A 15,283-nucleotide genomic window follows, 5' to 3' on the forward strand; every position below is an offset into this window, starting at 1 on the left:
TGAAGGTGGTGCCTACCCAGTACCGTTTATTATCAATTGCTACATGAGATGTATAATTAAAAAAAACACAATAAATAATAATTAATATCGACCAAGTACTTTTTGTCCTATGACCGTAAACTGGCCGGGAATGACATTGGAGTCGATGGCTGGTTGGGCGTTTGGCTGCTGACCCCCTACCCAAAATGAAATGACACCTGAAAAGACAAAGTATATGAACACATTTGTTGTTACATGTCTAATTGTTGAGAAAATACCATGCCGTCTATCATAACACACCGGATAATTACAAAATGATATCAGAAGTAAACTAATATTTAATATAAATAGAATCTAGGTCTACAGTTACGGGTGCTTTTGTGAGTGAGTGGGTGAGTTCACTTTGGTTTCACAAAGTGTGTATTTGTTATCATGGAAACAGCCAGTGTGTGCCTCACTCTGAGAGTGTGGGTTCGAATCCCGCATGGGACTCAACACTCAAAGTGCTGGAATCTGCACTTTACGTGAAAGTAATACCAATATGTGTTACATCAGTATGGTCTTGTCCATCTTGGATTATCCCTGTGTTTTGTTCATGTGGTAAATGTAGTTTGTCACCATCAAGAGATGGCCTACCTGGCTCAACGACCCATCCCTTCTCAGTCCACACTGCCATAGATTCAGCCGAGATGGTGAAGTTCCACTGAGTCTGAACACCCCGTGGTGCAAACACTCTGTTGAAGTCCTCCAGCTGAAGATGTGGAACTGTCACAGTGGCGTTAGACCAGGATATATACACCTGGACGACCTGAAATCAAGCCACGCCTCCAGCTAGTAAATGTCCAAGGTCCGAATATTCATTGGTCATATGCGTATGAACAGGGGTAGGCGTCAAAGGCACGATTAGCGGCTATAAGCATCAAATGTATTATCTCATTTTAGATAACCTGACCCATGTCATTTATTCTAAGCTGACGAATGTGATGAGCTAAATGAGGTCGGTAGGAGGAATGAAATCATGAAGAAATCATGTTTGTGACACTGCTGCTGTATCATGAAGCTGATGTTTTCTTCTAGAACTCCATACCTCATCGGCATCAAAGGATCCTTGATTGATAAATGAGACAGCACCAGTCAAGTCGGCCCCGGCTGGCACCTGATCGGGATACTCCAAAATGTCGTAGAAGAAGCTGGTGTAGGACAGACCGTAGCCGAAGGGGAAGAGAACTGGATACGTGGCGTAGCGGTATGTGCGTTCAACCATTGAGTAGTTTGTCATGTCTGGCACCTTTGAAGTTAATATGGAAAGATAATGCCTCTATTCCACACATACCACGAATCGCCACGAACTGACAAATTTGAGAATTCGTAGTTGAATCGTAATCAGTTCTCGAACTTCTTAACTATTTCGCAATATAGTCGTAGACGGTTCTTGCAATACTTGAGCAATCGGGAATTCGTAGCAAAAGTTTTGAACTTTTCAAAATGTTGGTCACGAACTCCCGATTAAAAATAATCGCAGTTTTTGTTCTTGTTTTTTCATGTTTTTATTGTTCCCAAGGGTACATCATTTGTAAGACAGAATTCGAAATCACACAGAAAATCACATTTTAGGGTTTTGACACACATGGTTCAAAATATGTACAGAATATTGAGTATAAGTTTATTGTTCAGTTGGGAATATAGATCGCCATTTTGTGTCGTGATTTTGAAGGCTATTATTTTTAATTGCAATGAACTCAAAACAACCAGGAACCTTTGAAGGTTTGGAGTGTGTTGGTTAATCCCACATCAATGGATATATATTTTGGCAGTTAGGATTATATGATTTAATATTCTATCACTGTATAATGTTCCAAACCAAACAAGGTATTTTGTTATTTTGATTGTATTCTCAATATGATTATTCATCCAAATTTCAAGTTGATTCCAGAATGTTTGTGTTTCTCTACATTCCCAATAAACATGACTTATACTCTCATTCAGCTCATTACAAAAACAGCACACAGAATTGTCGACAAGTTTCATTTTAAATATTTCATTTTTAGTATAGACAATACCATGTAAAAACGTATATTGGAAATCGAGTAGTTTGACATCTTTCAAACCATTTCTGTAAGTCATAAATATCTGATTCCAATCGAAAGTAACATCAGCAAAAGATGCTTCAGCTGCAGCCATTTAAGACACACTTTAGGTAGCTCATCATTAGAAATCAAGGCGTCATAAAAAATTCTAAAGCCTTTGCACGATTTCAATCAATTCAAATGACATTCAGTTATGAAAAATTAAAAAAGTGGGATATTTCGAGAGTGTCTAATAGTATATTTCCAAGTATCAGGTAGTATATTCAAAACATGCAAATAGTCCAGATAAGTGCCTTTAATGCCATACATTTCCTTCAACTTGTCAAAGGATAAAACGAAACAGATTTGTCACACAGATCCTTAATTGTAAGAACGCCTTTACTTGCCCAGTTTGTATTGTAATGTGTTGGGGTTTTGTAATTATGGTTAAAATATTACCAGAACTCACATGACCTTTTTTACAATATTTGTTCCATGATTTCAAAACATCCTTCCAATAAGGGTTGTCGATGTGAGTTTCTTGATTAACATTTGCACCAGATTTTAATATAACATCAAAAGGAATATTTCATCGATTTTCAATTGTTGCTTTTCTACAGGTTCACTAGTTTAAAGGTTTCACAAAAAGTTGCAGTATCAATTATCCTTAATCTACCATTTTTGCATACTCTTTTCAAATTGTTCCTTTTGATTTTATCAGGTTTGTCATTCCATATGAATTTGAAAAAGATATTCTCCAGTGAAGTAATGAAATTTTTTGGTGGATTAGGCACAGTAGTGAATATATGAACAAGTTTTGACATAGCCAAAGGTTTATGACAGTGATTTTGCCAATCAGTGTCAAGTGTCTTTTCCTCCATTGTGAAAGCAATCTATTTATCTCATCTAGTCGTTTTCTTGTATTGATTACCCACAAATTGGTAAGATCTGTGTAGAATTTAATTCCCAAGACTTCAAGCACACCCTTTTGCCAATCTATTTTAATTTACATAGTATATCCGTATTATTTCTCTTTGAGCCAATCCATATTGCTTTTGTCTTATCAGTGTTGATGTGAAGTCCTGACATTTTATAAAAAGTATTAATTTCATCAATAGCAGCCTTTAAGTTTTGTTCATTTCCATCAAGAAATAGTTCCGTATCATCCGCATATTGGTTTAATTTATACTCATTATTGTTAATAACAATACCTTTTATGCTCTCATTACTTCTTATCATACAACCAAGTATTTCAGTGACAAGAAATAGAGAAATACGACGACAGAGGGTCTCCTCGCCTGCATCCGCATTCATTTACGAAACAATCAGAGAGTTTACCATGTTGGATGACACAGGATGTTGTTTTATATGTCAGTATATTTATCCAACGAGTGAGTTCAGGACCAAAACCAAATTTAGATAAAACAATATTCAAGAACGCTTTTGATACTGTATCGAAAGCCTTTCAAATTCTATTAGGAGAATTAGTCCTGGCATATGTAGTTTCAAACATTATGTCATAAAGTTATCTTGTGTTTTCACTAAGAGTTCTACCTGGAATAAAGCATGTTTGATTAGCATGTACTAGAGAATCTAATGTTATCTTTAGACGGTTGATACAAGTGTTAAAAAGTGTATTCAATAAGGTAAAGGTCGCCAATTTTTCAAAAGTGTTTTGTCTCAGTTAGCTTTAGGTATGCCAGTTATTACTCCTCTTTTCATAGTTACAGACATTTGATTTTTTTTCTGAAATATTTTTGACAAATCTAAGGATCCAAATTTTGAGTTCCTTCCAAAAGAAGTTTAAAAAATTAATTGGGAATCCATCAATTCCCGGGCTTTTGTTATTTTTCATATTCTTAACTGCATAGGAAATTTCATTAATATCAATCTCTTTTTTCCAGATTGTTTCTTAATTAATCATTAAGGGTTGGGGTTACAATGTGATCTAGGGGGGTGAAGTTATTTTCGTCTTGTTTATCAGCAGAATAAAGTTTTTTATAGAAGGATTCTGCTTCATTCAGTATAAAATCACTATCTGTTAAATCCTGATTGCTGCTTGACCGAAGTTTATTAATAGAGTTACTAACGTAATTTCTGTTTTCCAAGTGACAAAAATATTTTGTCGGTTTTTCACCTTCTTCGTACCAGAGCAGCCTATTTATCATTAATTTTCCTTTCATTTCTTCTTCTTTTATCTGTTCAAGCTCAGTGTTGTATTTTGAAAGTTCACCTAGCAACTTTACAGTGTGTGTTGAAAATCTGTTCTAATATCTTCTTCAAGATTCTTTATTCTAGATTCGAGTTCATCAGTTCTATTCTTTCTACTTTTTTTACAAATGTAGTAAAGGATATAATCTTACCTCTTATTTTCATTAACATGGTTTTTAGAACAAGCTATCATCAATCTTCAATCATCATAAAATATTATCGTAGTTAATTCGTAACAAATTCGAAGTGCATTCTAAGGCATCGTAACCGAATCGTAATCGATTCGCAGTGGCAGTCCAGACCGGTGGCTCCAGCTCGGTCGGTGTGGCAATCACAGGAGCCAATCTGGGTCGACAGGCAGTTCTCAGGGTCACAGCCAGTCTCCCAGCCAACAGGAACTGGCCCGTCAGAGGTACTCACAGACAGCTACCTCCACCACCCTGGTACCTCCTGCCCAGAGCCAGCAACCAACTACAAAGGCTTCTTCTCCGTGGTGCTGATGGCCGTGGTCAGCAATACGACGCACAGCTGTTTGATGCTTCAGAATGAGTGAGTGAGTTTAGCAATATTCCAGCAATATCACTGCGGGGGACACCAGAAATGGGCTTCACACGTTGTACCCATCTAGGGAATCGAACCCAGGTCTTCGGCGTGACGAGGGAACGCTTTAACCAATAGGCTACCCTACCGCCACTTGGTACTTCAGAACTGAAAGTGGTCATTGATGACAGCACCATAAACTTCCCTGACAGTGATCCCCTACCCAATGATGACTTTTTCCCTGAGGACTTGTACGAGTTGTGTGATTTCATGATGACTATGATGGCTATTTGCTTGCAATCCAAGGCCCCCAGGGCATGATGAACATTCCACCGGTATTGGGACTGCTGGGCAATGGCCCTACAGTCCTCCTGGGTCTTTGGCAGTGGCATGACTTCATCCTTCATCTCCCACGAAATGTCAAGAATAGTCACTTATTCATATTTTCGTACCTGATTCGTACGTGCATTCGGCGTATACTTAAATGATTTGTAACTGGTTCCTAACCTTCTAGCAGTATTCGTAATAGATTCTTGTAAATTGTAGTGATTTCTTGACAATATTCGTGCGATTCCAGCCGAATTCCACGAATATTCGTACCTCAATCGTATCAGTATCGTAACTGAATCGTAGAACGTCCAGAATTGAACCAGAAAAATTTGCACAATTCCAGAATTCACACGAAACCTCAAATTTATCAATTCGTGGCGATGGTCTGTGTGGAATAGGGGCAAAATACATAGGCTGGTACACGCCGTTGCTGTAAACTACCTAATTTGAGTTTGTGATTGGAACGATGGTAAGAGACATTGGACCTATTTTCCAACATTGACATGGTTAGACATTGTAAGCAAATATTTGCTTGTCACAGAATATGTTACATCTCGATCTAAGAAACTACCAATAACCGACAGCTATTTGAGTAGATGTGTAACAAGGAGTTACACTCCCAATTTGATTTGATAATAATAAAGATATGTTTGCATACTGAATACTTAAGATCATTTGAACGTGTGTATGCGGTATTTTGCATGTCTTTATAATTTGTATATTAACTCTTTATATAACTATAAAGTGAAACTGGAGGTGAGAACAGGGAGCGCAAATAGTCACGGATTATGGTTGTTAATTTGTTCTCCGAAACTGAATGATATGGGGCAGTGTAAGGAGACTGCAAGTAGGCCTTGGGGCTATGTAAACATCAAGGAAGACGTAATGCATTGATTTGACTTGAGGGGATATTAGACGATCAGAAGGGAGGTACAACTCGGACTATGTAACGATGGACATATGTACTGTAGGTTGAATGTAGTATATGATTAGTAGGGCTGAGTGGCATGGTCACTGTCACTAGAAGAGGGGCATATAGTTGATCATGGATTGATAATCAGGAAGGGTTTATGACATTTAAAGACGGTCCAGTGAAACGGTCACGATCTGGACATTTGATGGATGTAGGACATGTTTTTGGATGGGGGATGGAATTAACGGGGAAACTCTAGAGTCTGGGAGAACTGTTTGCTGGACACAAGTAGTTTGGTCAGAGGTCGCTGCGCTCCCGGACACTCAGGCTTGCTAACAGTACATTTGTTAAGTGGCTATGTTGTTAGTATTACCGTTTGATGTTAATAAAAAGACACTAGACGTATCTCGAAGTTGGTTGTACCTGCTCGGATGCTACCTAGCTCCAGAATAAAGCAGCTGGTTACAGATGCGATATTGTTGTTAAATGTGACGCACATTCCACTAAATACTAGTAATGTTATGGATACAAAAGAAGGAAAACTGACTTAATTGCTCAAGAATAGATCAAACGTGCAGGAGTGAAACCAAGCTGAGAACCTACCGCGTTCATATACCTTGGCCAAGTGATCGGAAGTCTTCCGGCAGGTACTGAGTTTGGTCCCTCTGCTAAGAGTACTCTTCGCAGTGCCTCGCCTGTTGACTGGGCTGGGAAAAACAGTTCCATGATAACCTGAACATTGGGACTCTCGACAGCCCATGTAATGTTGAGGGGCCCAGCATTGAAAAGAAGGAGGATGACTTTGGCACCAGACGCTGGAAGTAGAACAGTTAGAGATAGATAGAGAGACTTGACTAGTGAATATTTTGAAATCATCAGAGGTTGAACAAATTGAACATGAATCTTAACAACTGTCTTATCCTTCCCCCACCTACCCTGGCCAGCATTGACAGCATCCTGCAGCAGCTGCAGCTGTTGTCCAGGAAGATCCAGGTTGGCCCTGTCGTTGGCCTCAGATTCTAGTTCCTGACCTAAATGGTAACGTCATTGCATAGGCTTTGGGTCATGTTCAAAGCATTTAAGATTGTTATATTTCGTCGTTATGAATAAAAACAAATGCAGATGAGCTTCATTTTGACTCAAAATGTAGTCTTGCAGTTGACGGAGAAAACTGTTTTTGAGTGAGTGAGTGATCGAGTTGAGTTTAACGCCGCTTTGATCCAGTAATTTCAAGACGTGACTTTGGAAAATTCTACAACTTTGATCTCTTAGACAATAGTGTGAAGGGTTGCATTACATTGGATGTACATTGTTTCAGAGCATAAAACACATTAACTCACCTGTTCCAAGACACACAAATATAAGATCGGAGCCTGTTGCTGCTGTCTGGACTTCCTGGGAGTTATACTGAGTGCATTTGTTGTCGGTACATCCGGCTCCATACCTCACTGTAGACCAGATAGACTGTATGCCTTTTAATGGGTTGCTTGTGAATGTGGGGTTCATTGTTGGAGCATAGTCTCCAAAAAGTTGATATGTGTTGTTGGCCATTGGTCCGACAACCTGTTGGACAAGGATTCATCTTCACTAGGTAAACGATTAGGAATGGTAAGAAAATAGGAAGTGTACATCTTCAGTTTCAGCGTTAACTGTGTAAATAACATTCTTGAAAATACGAAAACAAATTAGTTTTTTTAAGCTCAAATACCTACCGCCACATTTTTGTAGCTAGATGGTTTTAAGGGAAGGGTGTTTTCGTTTCTCAGCAGCACAAATGTCTTCAATGCTGCCTCAACAGAGAGATTCCTGTGAGCCTCTCCTTGAACTATTGACATGTTCAGCTTTGTGTATTGATTCATTTCCGGTGGGTCAAACTCTCCAAGCCTCATTCTGACGTTGAACAACGTCTTTACACTGGTCCTGACCTCGTCTTCTGTAAGTTTTCCTTGTTTCACAGCATCGACTGTAAGGCAAACAATAGCAACGATCGTTTCAGGAACTTTCCTCCACGTAAACAGTTTACATAGTGTGAACTGACATGTTCTGAAAATATTTAGTGATTGACAGAATGTCTCGTTCACTGTGAAACAAACAATTCTTGGGATCAACGGAAGTGTATTGTAGCTGTCATATAAGAATCTTACAGGAGCCGATGTGGTAACTGTCTTCTGGGACAGCTGAAATTATTTTTCATTGATTGGAGCAATAATTGCTTAATATGTGTTGTGTAATGTAAGTAAATGTCTTGGTATCAAATGACTTATCTATGCTATGTCAAGGCAAGTGGTGCTTTTTCAAATTTACTGAACATATATTATTCTCTTCTGAACACAAAGATCTCTTCAAAAAAGAAACTATACATGCTGTTTTGGAGTTTACATACTGAGTGCATATAACTGATTCAAACATGACATTATTGCTCAATTACAGTAAAATCATCACTTTACAAATTTAGAAAACAAATGATTATCCAGAAAGTGTTTGGTAAAACCACAGGGGTTATTTAAGCCACCTGGTCAGAGTAAAATGTCAGTATCTGGTGTGATCACCATGAACATCGATAACAGCTTGGCAGCGGTGACCAATAGAAGAAAGGAGATGCCGAATGCTGTCTTAAGGAATGTTTTGATACTCTTGCTGAAGTGCTGTGCGCAGTTGTTGTAGTGTCTGAGATTACGCTGGTGCAAGTGTCGATCAAAAGTATCCCATAGATGTTCATTGGGGGACAAATCGGGTGATCGAGAAGGCCAAGGTATAGTCCGTTTGACTTCATTTTAGACCGATGAATTGCTCACTGACACAAAATATAATAAATGCAACTAAATCAAACTGTGCACAGTCACAATCGACAGACAGACTATGATGATTTGTGTCATCATTTTGGACACCCAAATAAAAAAAGTTGTTTAACAAACGATCATTATTTTGTCCCTTACGAGGGAGGACCACTTGCTGGTAGAACAGCCAGGTGAGCGAGTAGTAAGTGTGAAATTGAAATTTCACCGCACACGCTTGTTGATTACCTGGCTCTTCTACCAGCAAGTAGATTATCAGGTACTCGGGTCATGTAAAACGAATTCTCCCACTGTGTTTCTACATGTTGTATGTAAACGTTCAGCTTCCAAGGCCTTGTGTTTTCTGAATAGCTCGAAGGTTTATTCACAGTCGGAATAACCGGGATGATTATCCGATGAAACAGATGATTCGACGTGAAAGGAACAAGAATGAAACACATTTTATGCATCCATCACTGAAAATCACCAAACAGTATTTGTTATACAGGTGCATTTTGTAGATCTCATACTGGGATAAACAGTCCAGTTTAAGTGAACTTAGGGTCAGTATTATCCGTTACACTGCTATACTGAGTCTAACAAAGCCCTTGTAGAAGGTCGCGTCAGCTAACCTTTGAGCGACCTATGACCGTCGAATCAAACGCGAGACGGCCGAACGGATTTAACCAATTAGACAATGACTACTTGTTTTGGTTCGGCGGGACTTACAAAACGGTTTTTGGATTTTCTCTTCCCTGATCGACAAACCAAAATCCGCATAACACACAGATATTTGACCTGCGGTATATACGCTTAGGGGTTTATAATGACATGGTTACCATTAGCTTATATTTCCGCAAGATGACATCCTTGAATATTGACAAAAATGCTATGTTCAGCGACTGTTTACTCCTCCATTGTATCACATCGTGCGGAAAATAGCATTCGGAATCGGTCGAGGTTTTGAGGTAAAGGTTCAAATGGTATGTGCGAGTGTAACTTTCGCGATTTGGTAAGCTGTGTTCTGATTGGTCAGTCCAAAAGGTTCGCTGACATGACCTTCTTCTAGGGTTTGTTAGACTCAGTACAGCTGTGTAACGAATAATACTGAGCCCAAGTTTACTTTGACTGATAAACAGTCATTAGTGCTGATTTAACACAGTAAACAATAGCATCGATGGCGGACGTGTGCATCAAGGAAATATGTTCAAATATCAAAATCTGAAATAATGGACAAAGATGAGGTAAAACTTATCAACAAGGAAAGAAATTCTCAGTGTTAGAGTGCAAATTCATAGCATGCTCGTACCCACTGACAGGAACACCGGTTCATCTTTGTGATAGTCCAATTCGAGGTTGCATCCTGCCTTCACACATGCTGAGACAGTATCTACGCTGTTGTTGAGGTAATGGTGTTCAGTGATGATGTTCTCAATGGCACCTGAGTCACTGACTACATAGCCCTTGAAACCCCATTCGGTCCTGAGAATATCCGTCAAAAGCTTCTTGTTGGCACATGCTGGAACGCCGTTAATGCTTTCAAACAAAGAATTCGCGTTGTGAATTGGAAACATAACATGTCACCAGATGTCAAAAAACACATTAATGCAATTGTTATTGACGAGTTGTCACTATATTAGACTTAGTATCAGTTCCTTTATACCCACCTATTATAGCTGCACATGACATTGTAGGTCCCGGCCCTGACACAGGAGCGGAACGCTGGCAGAAATGTAGTCCGCCAGTCTCTTTCAGAAACCTGAAACGAACAATTCAGTATTCCAAAAGCATTAAATGACAACAAGTCTTTCATTCCTGAATATCACCTAGCAATGTGTATAAACTTTCGTCTTTAACGAGAAATAAATTCATATTTACGTTTATTCTGATTGTATGATATATATCAAGATAACAACCAACCTTTCTACCAAAGCGTTAATGCCAGTGTATAAACAAGAGAGACGCATATGCAAACTCACAGGTTTTGAATTTAGAGCTTTCATAGGCATTTATAAGCTGGAAGGACGTGAAGACATACAACGTCATCGGATAACAACTTTTTGAACATTTGAAAAAACGTTTCGTTTGGGACGGTGGAGTGGCATAGTTGCGATCGCTCGTCACTAGGAAGACCCGGGGTTTATTGCTGGAATCCGAAAGCGGCGTAAAACTAAACCCACTCACTGTAACAACATACCAGGGATATATACGTTATCTAAAGGATTCGTAGGGCTAAGACTCAAATAGAGCAAATTGTCATTAATAGTTGTTTTTAAAAGTAAAAAGGTAACGTTACCTTTGCATCAAACGATGAGCGTGAGACAGGTATATTTTCGGGACCGCCGTGGACATTGAAGTGTTTGCAGCCAGCGTTGGCTCTGACATAGCGGGGATCGTTTCCCTGAAGTCCATTCACGAAATTGGCAGCAAAGACTCCTGACAAGAATGGATCCTCTCCATATGTTTCCTATAGGAAAATAACATGCTTGCCTATTAAAAAAGAGCAAAAATCTGTGTAAGCGACCATTCCGATCAGCTGACACACAGACAGCATGAACTGATGATGAAATCTGAACACGCCTCAGTTAGCCACGGATCCAGGCAGATGATGTCCAGCATCAACGATGTGAAATAGCACAAGAACACGGGCAATGTCCAAACAATATGTCCCATACACACAATACGTAAAGTGTGGCAGAGAATGGGAATATTTCAAACTGATCTTCAAAACAATATACTCTCTCTGTCTGTAATATACATATTTGTAATATGAGAATGCCCGTCCGATTTTTGTATGCATCGGTATGCAACCTCATGGCGCGCCAGATAAGCAGAATGAAAGATACAGCCCAGCGTTACCATTGAAATTCAACAGCATCGAGACAAAACATGGTGTCAGAAGCGGGCGCACGAATCCACTAACACAATGGCAGGTCTTACTGATATAGTGCCGATGACCTTTGAAGCTCTAAACGTGGCCGAAAATTGGAAGCAGTGGAAAGAGACGATCGAACTTCTATTCGTGGCCGAAGTGAAGGAGAAGTGTTGTTACTTGCTCTTGTATATAGGGCAGGATGGTAGAGATATTTACAACACTTGGACGTTAACAGAAGACAAAATAGTTGACAATCACGAGGTACCGTTTCAACACTCGCATACAAAATACAGACGAGACAGTTGATCAGTATACAACAGCACTAAAATGTACATGTACATAAATTCAGCATTATTTTATTGCAGTGGTACGTTAATTATAGATGACCATTTCTGAATATATGATCTTATCTCGCAATTTACAAAGAGCAACACCATACCTGACAAACTTCACATAACCAGTATCTTATGTGATCCCAACAAGGATTCAACCAAACGTTAACAGTAATCTATCCACACCTGAACCCAACTTTACACTCGTACATTGATGTAAATATAGTCATACAAGATAACAATGCTTTGATATCAGAAGTTAAGCACAGTTACCAAAAGAGGAGAGTTTTAATTAGGGATAATGTGCTATTGTTTGACGCAGGAAATCTTTGTTTTTCGGTATGGTGACATACTTGATGTATAGAAATGAAGCCGTGAAATAGCATGCTTGACTTGGATTACTCTATGTATTATAACAAACTTGTGGTTTTGTACTCTTCTGTTGTGTTCTTCTAAAGGGATTAGCTATTCTATATCATAAAACTAATATATATTTAGTTCTTGTTTTACAGGTGAGAGAATGTGTCACATGCTTTCTTGATTAAATATTTGACAGCAGATTAAACCAATACTAAGTGCTATTACACAGTATGCATTAAATGCTGGTTGAAAGTGTTATCACAAACACTCCTCTTTTGGTAACTGTGATTAACTTCTGGACACAGATCATTTATATCTGTGGTCACAAGGTTCAATCAAAGAATGAAGCTGCTCCTTTCACTGCTTTTTGCTGTTGTGGAGCACAATTGAAAAATGAAATGCTTTGACTAAGAAGTTGCAAAGGTTCAAGCCAATCTTAAATAGATGGCGATTTTATAAAAGGCAACTGAGCTTGTTTGCCAATCCCTTTTCTTTCTTTTGAAATAAAATATGTTTAAAGCAAATTGAGGACGATTTTCCTTGTCCCGAGTGAAACGCTTTCCTAAAAGTTGCAAATAAACACTAAAACCTATCATTAGTCTCAAACAAATACTAATTGTTTGATCGGCATTCTAGAAGTTGGTGATTTAAAAACCCATCAAGTCAAGTTTGACAAATTCGAAATTCTATCAACCAAGAATCACGACTTCACAAAAAGAAAACTTTTGGAAGCCATCGAAATCCGCTGCCACAAAACCTTTGATCAACAGAGACCAAGGAAACTACATACCATCGGCCTGTGAAGAATTAATCAAACTATAGACTCCGTCAAAGCACCAAATCAGCTTGCTATTACAACTTAATACCCGTTGTTTACTGGCTTCGTCACCAGTTTCATTTGTTGTTCCCCTACTAACCTCTCCCAAATTACCATCTACATGCTGTTGTTAATGTTAGTCTGCTGTAAGTAATATACCTCTCATCATTTGGTTGCATTCACTTCTAGCTTGATAACACTGTATGAATCAACATCGAAACGTCGCTCTATGCAATAAATAAGAAGTTGTCATCCATAAAGTTGTATATATGTTCCATTTTCAAACAGATACGTTCGTGCTGAAAGCAATAGGATTAACACATTATCAACATCATTTTAAGCAGCTCTTAATCAATACTCTAGTTTTGGAACTTTACCATATACACCGCAGAATGTAATAAATCTTTGAATATGTAATCTTATATATGTACACATAGACTTTACCATAACATCTGAGTGGGCACTACCTCTGTAGTTATTGGCCTGTTTCTGTTTAAATGGGGTTTTTTCGCCTTTGTTGTGTAAATGTACGAGCCACGTTTTCGCCCATTCCAAATAAAAATTGTTTGCTGCACTAAACAAAACTCTTAACAAAATGGTATTGTAGTTTACAGTTTGTATACATTAAGCTGACGTTAACAGTGACAAAGACTAAGAAAGCATTGTTTAATTCCAACCATTCCCTGACGGTGTTTTCTATTGCTGTCCTTACGGGCTATGGGACAAGGTTATTCTATAATTTCACGTAAATGATCTTAAGATTATACCGACCTGATTCCTTCCCCACCTGGGGTCTCTCACGATGTTGATGACCGGACTGAAACAGCTGATACCCTTGTGGTCGCCATATATGCCGTACCTTGTGTAATTGTTGTATTTGGCCCTCACCTCCTCACCAGTGGCCTGTGCCACCCGAAATATCAGATCAGGGCTATATGAAGCGAAGAAACGGTTTCATAAGTTGCAGACACTTTACCTAAATGTTTAACTACTATACATCAGCATATATAGTAACACGCAGGAAATACACAATGAGCTTCTTTGGAGCGTGTCAAAGTGTTATGTTTTGCTTTCATGAAATAGGTTCAATTTGGTATATAGTCAAGATATTCATGAAGTACATGTTTGTGAATTTGAAAAGACAAGAACATCCAAATCAAAGAATAAATGTCTTACCTAAATGAGGCACCAAGTCCTATGGCCTGGGGAAAGGAAGTAGCGTCCCCAGCTCCCACGTCCCCCCTGAGACACTCAGTGGTCCAGGAGTAGGGGTTGATACCCAGTCGGGGTATAGCAGGGACAGGGCCGGGACCGCCACATGACATCTGTAGCTTGATCTCGTCCAAGGTGAGACGACCTACCAGATCGTTGACTCTGTCCTCCCAAGGCAGAGAGATATTTCTAAAGGGGTAGTCTCCCACCACGATGGGGACGAGGACGAGAAGAAAGAGAAGCATTGTATGTGGACGACGATGAGAGAAGGACTGCCTGGAGACTAAGTAGGGATTTGTTACAGGGACAACGTGACTCATTTTATCTGTGGTTGTATACTTGCCATACCAAGACATGATGACTATGAAGATTCCTAGATAAGACAGGAAGGCCGACCGATCTTTGATCTTGGATCTTAGCTGGCTTCTATATCTATCACCAGTGAGTTATTTTCGCTCCATTTGCGCATTACCAAAAAGTGTTCAGAATCTAACAGGACTAATTTATGCCTGGTTTCTTGTCCATTACTATTACCAGTCAACGTGAACTGATTACTGTCTTCCCGTGACCACTGTTCGCCTTTCTATGTCATCACTTTTGTAATCTCACTTGTATATTATAGGGACAGGGACAGTGTGCCTCATTTCATATTTGGTTGCATACTATACTAAACTATACTATACTATGCCATACCATACCATACCATACCATACCATACCATACCATACCATACCATACCATACCATACCATACCATACCATACCATACCATACCATACCATACCATACCATACCATACTATGATGACTATGAAGATTATTAGATAAGACCAAAGGGTTGACCATTCTCATTTTCTGAGTTGTTACCAAGGTTTG

The 15,283-nt window shown here is 39.0% G+C and overlaps 1 protein-coding gene across 1 annotated transcript; it reads right to left on the reverse strand.

Moving 5' to 3' along the window:
* LOC124260000 (probable beta-D-xylosidase 2) lies at nt 1–14,654 on the reverse strand. The gene is made up of 12 exons (XM_046694227.1): nt 14,374–14,654; nt 13,969–14,128; nt 11,110–11,280; nt 10,481–10,572; nt 10,123–10,349; nt 7,752–8,002; nt 7,380–7,602; nt 6,981–7,070; nt 6,643–6,854; nt 1,067–1,267; nt 616–787; nt 1–197 (listed from the first exon to the last, which is right to left on the reverse strand). Exons 1-12 carry the CDS (start codon nt 14,652–14,654, stop codon nt 82–84), a joined length of 2,196 nt encoding a protein of 731 aa, XP_046550183.1. The 3' UTR covers nt 1–81.
* Between the last annotated feature and the right edge of the window lie 629 nt (nt 14,655–15,283).

This window comes from Haliotis rubra, unplaced genomic scaffold, assembly GCF_003918875.1.
Source record: "Haliotis rubra isolate DU_JTF1 unplaced genomic scaffold, ASM391887v1 Scf747, whole genome shotgun sequence".
NCBI classification, from domain to species: domain Eukaryota; kingdom Metazoa; phylum Mollusca; class Gastropoda; order Lepetellida; family Haliotidae; genus Haliotis; species Haliotis rubra.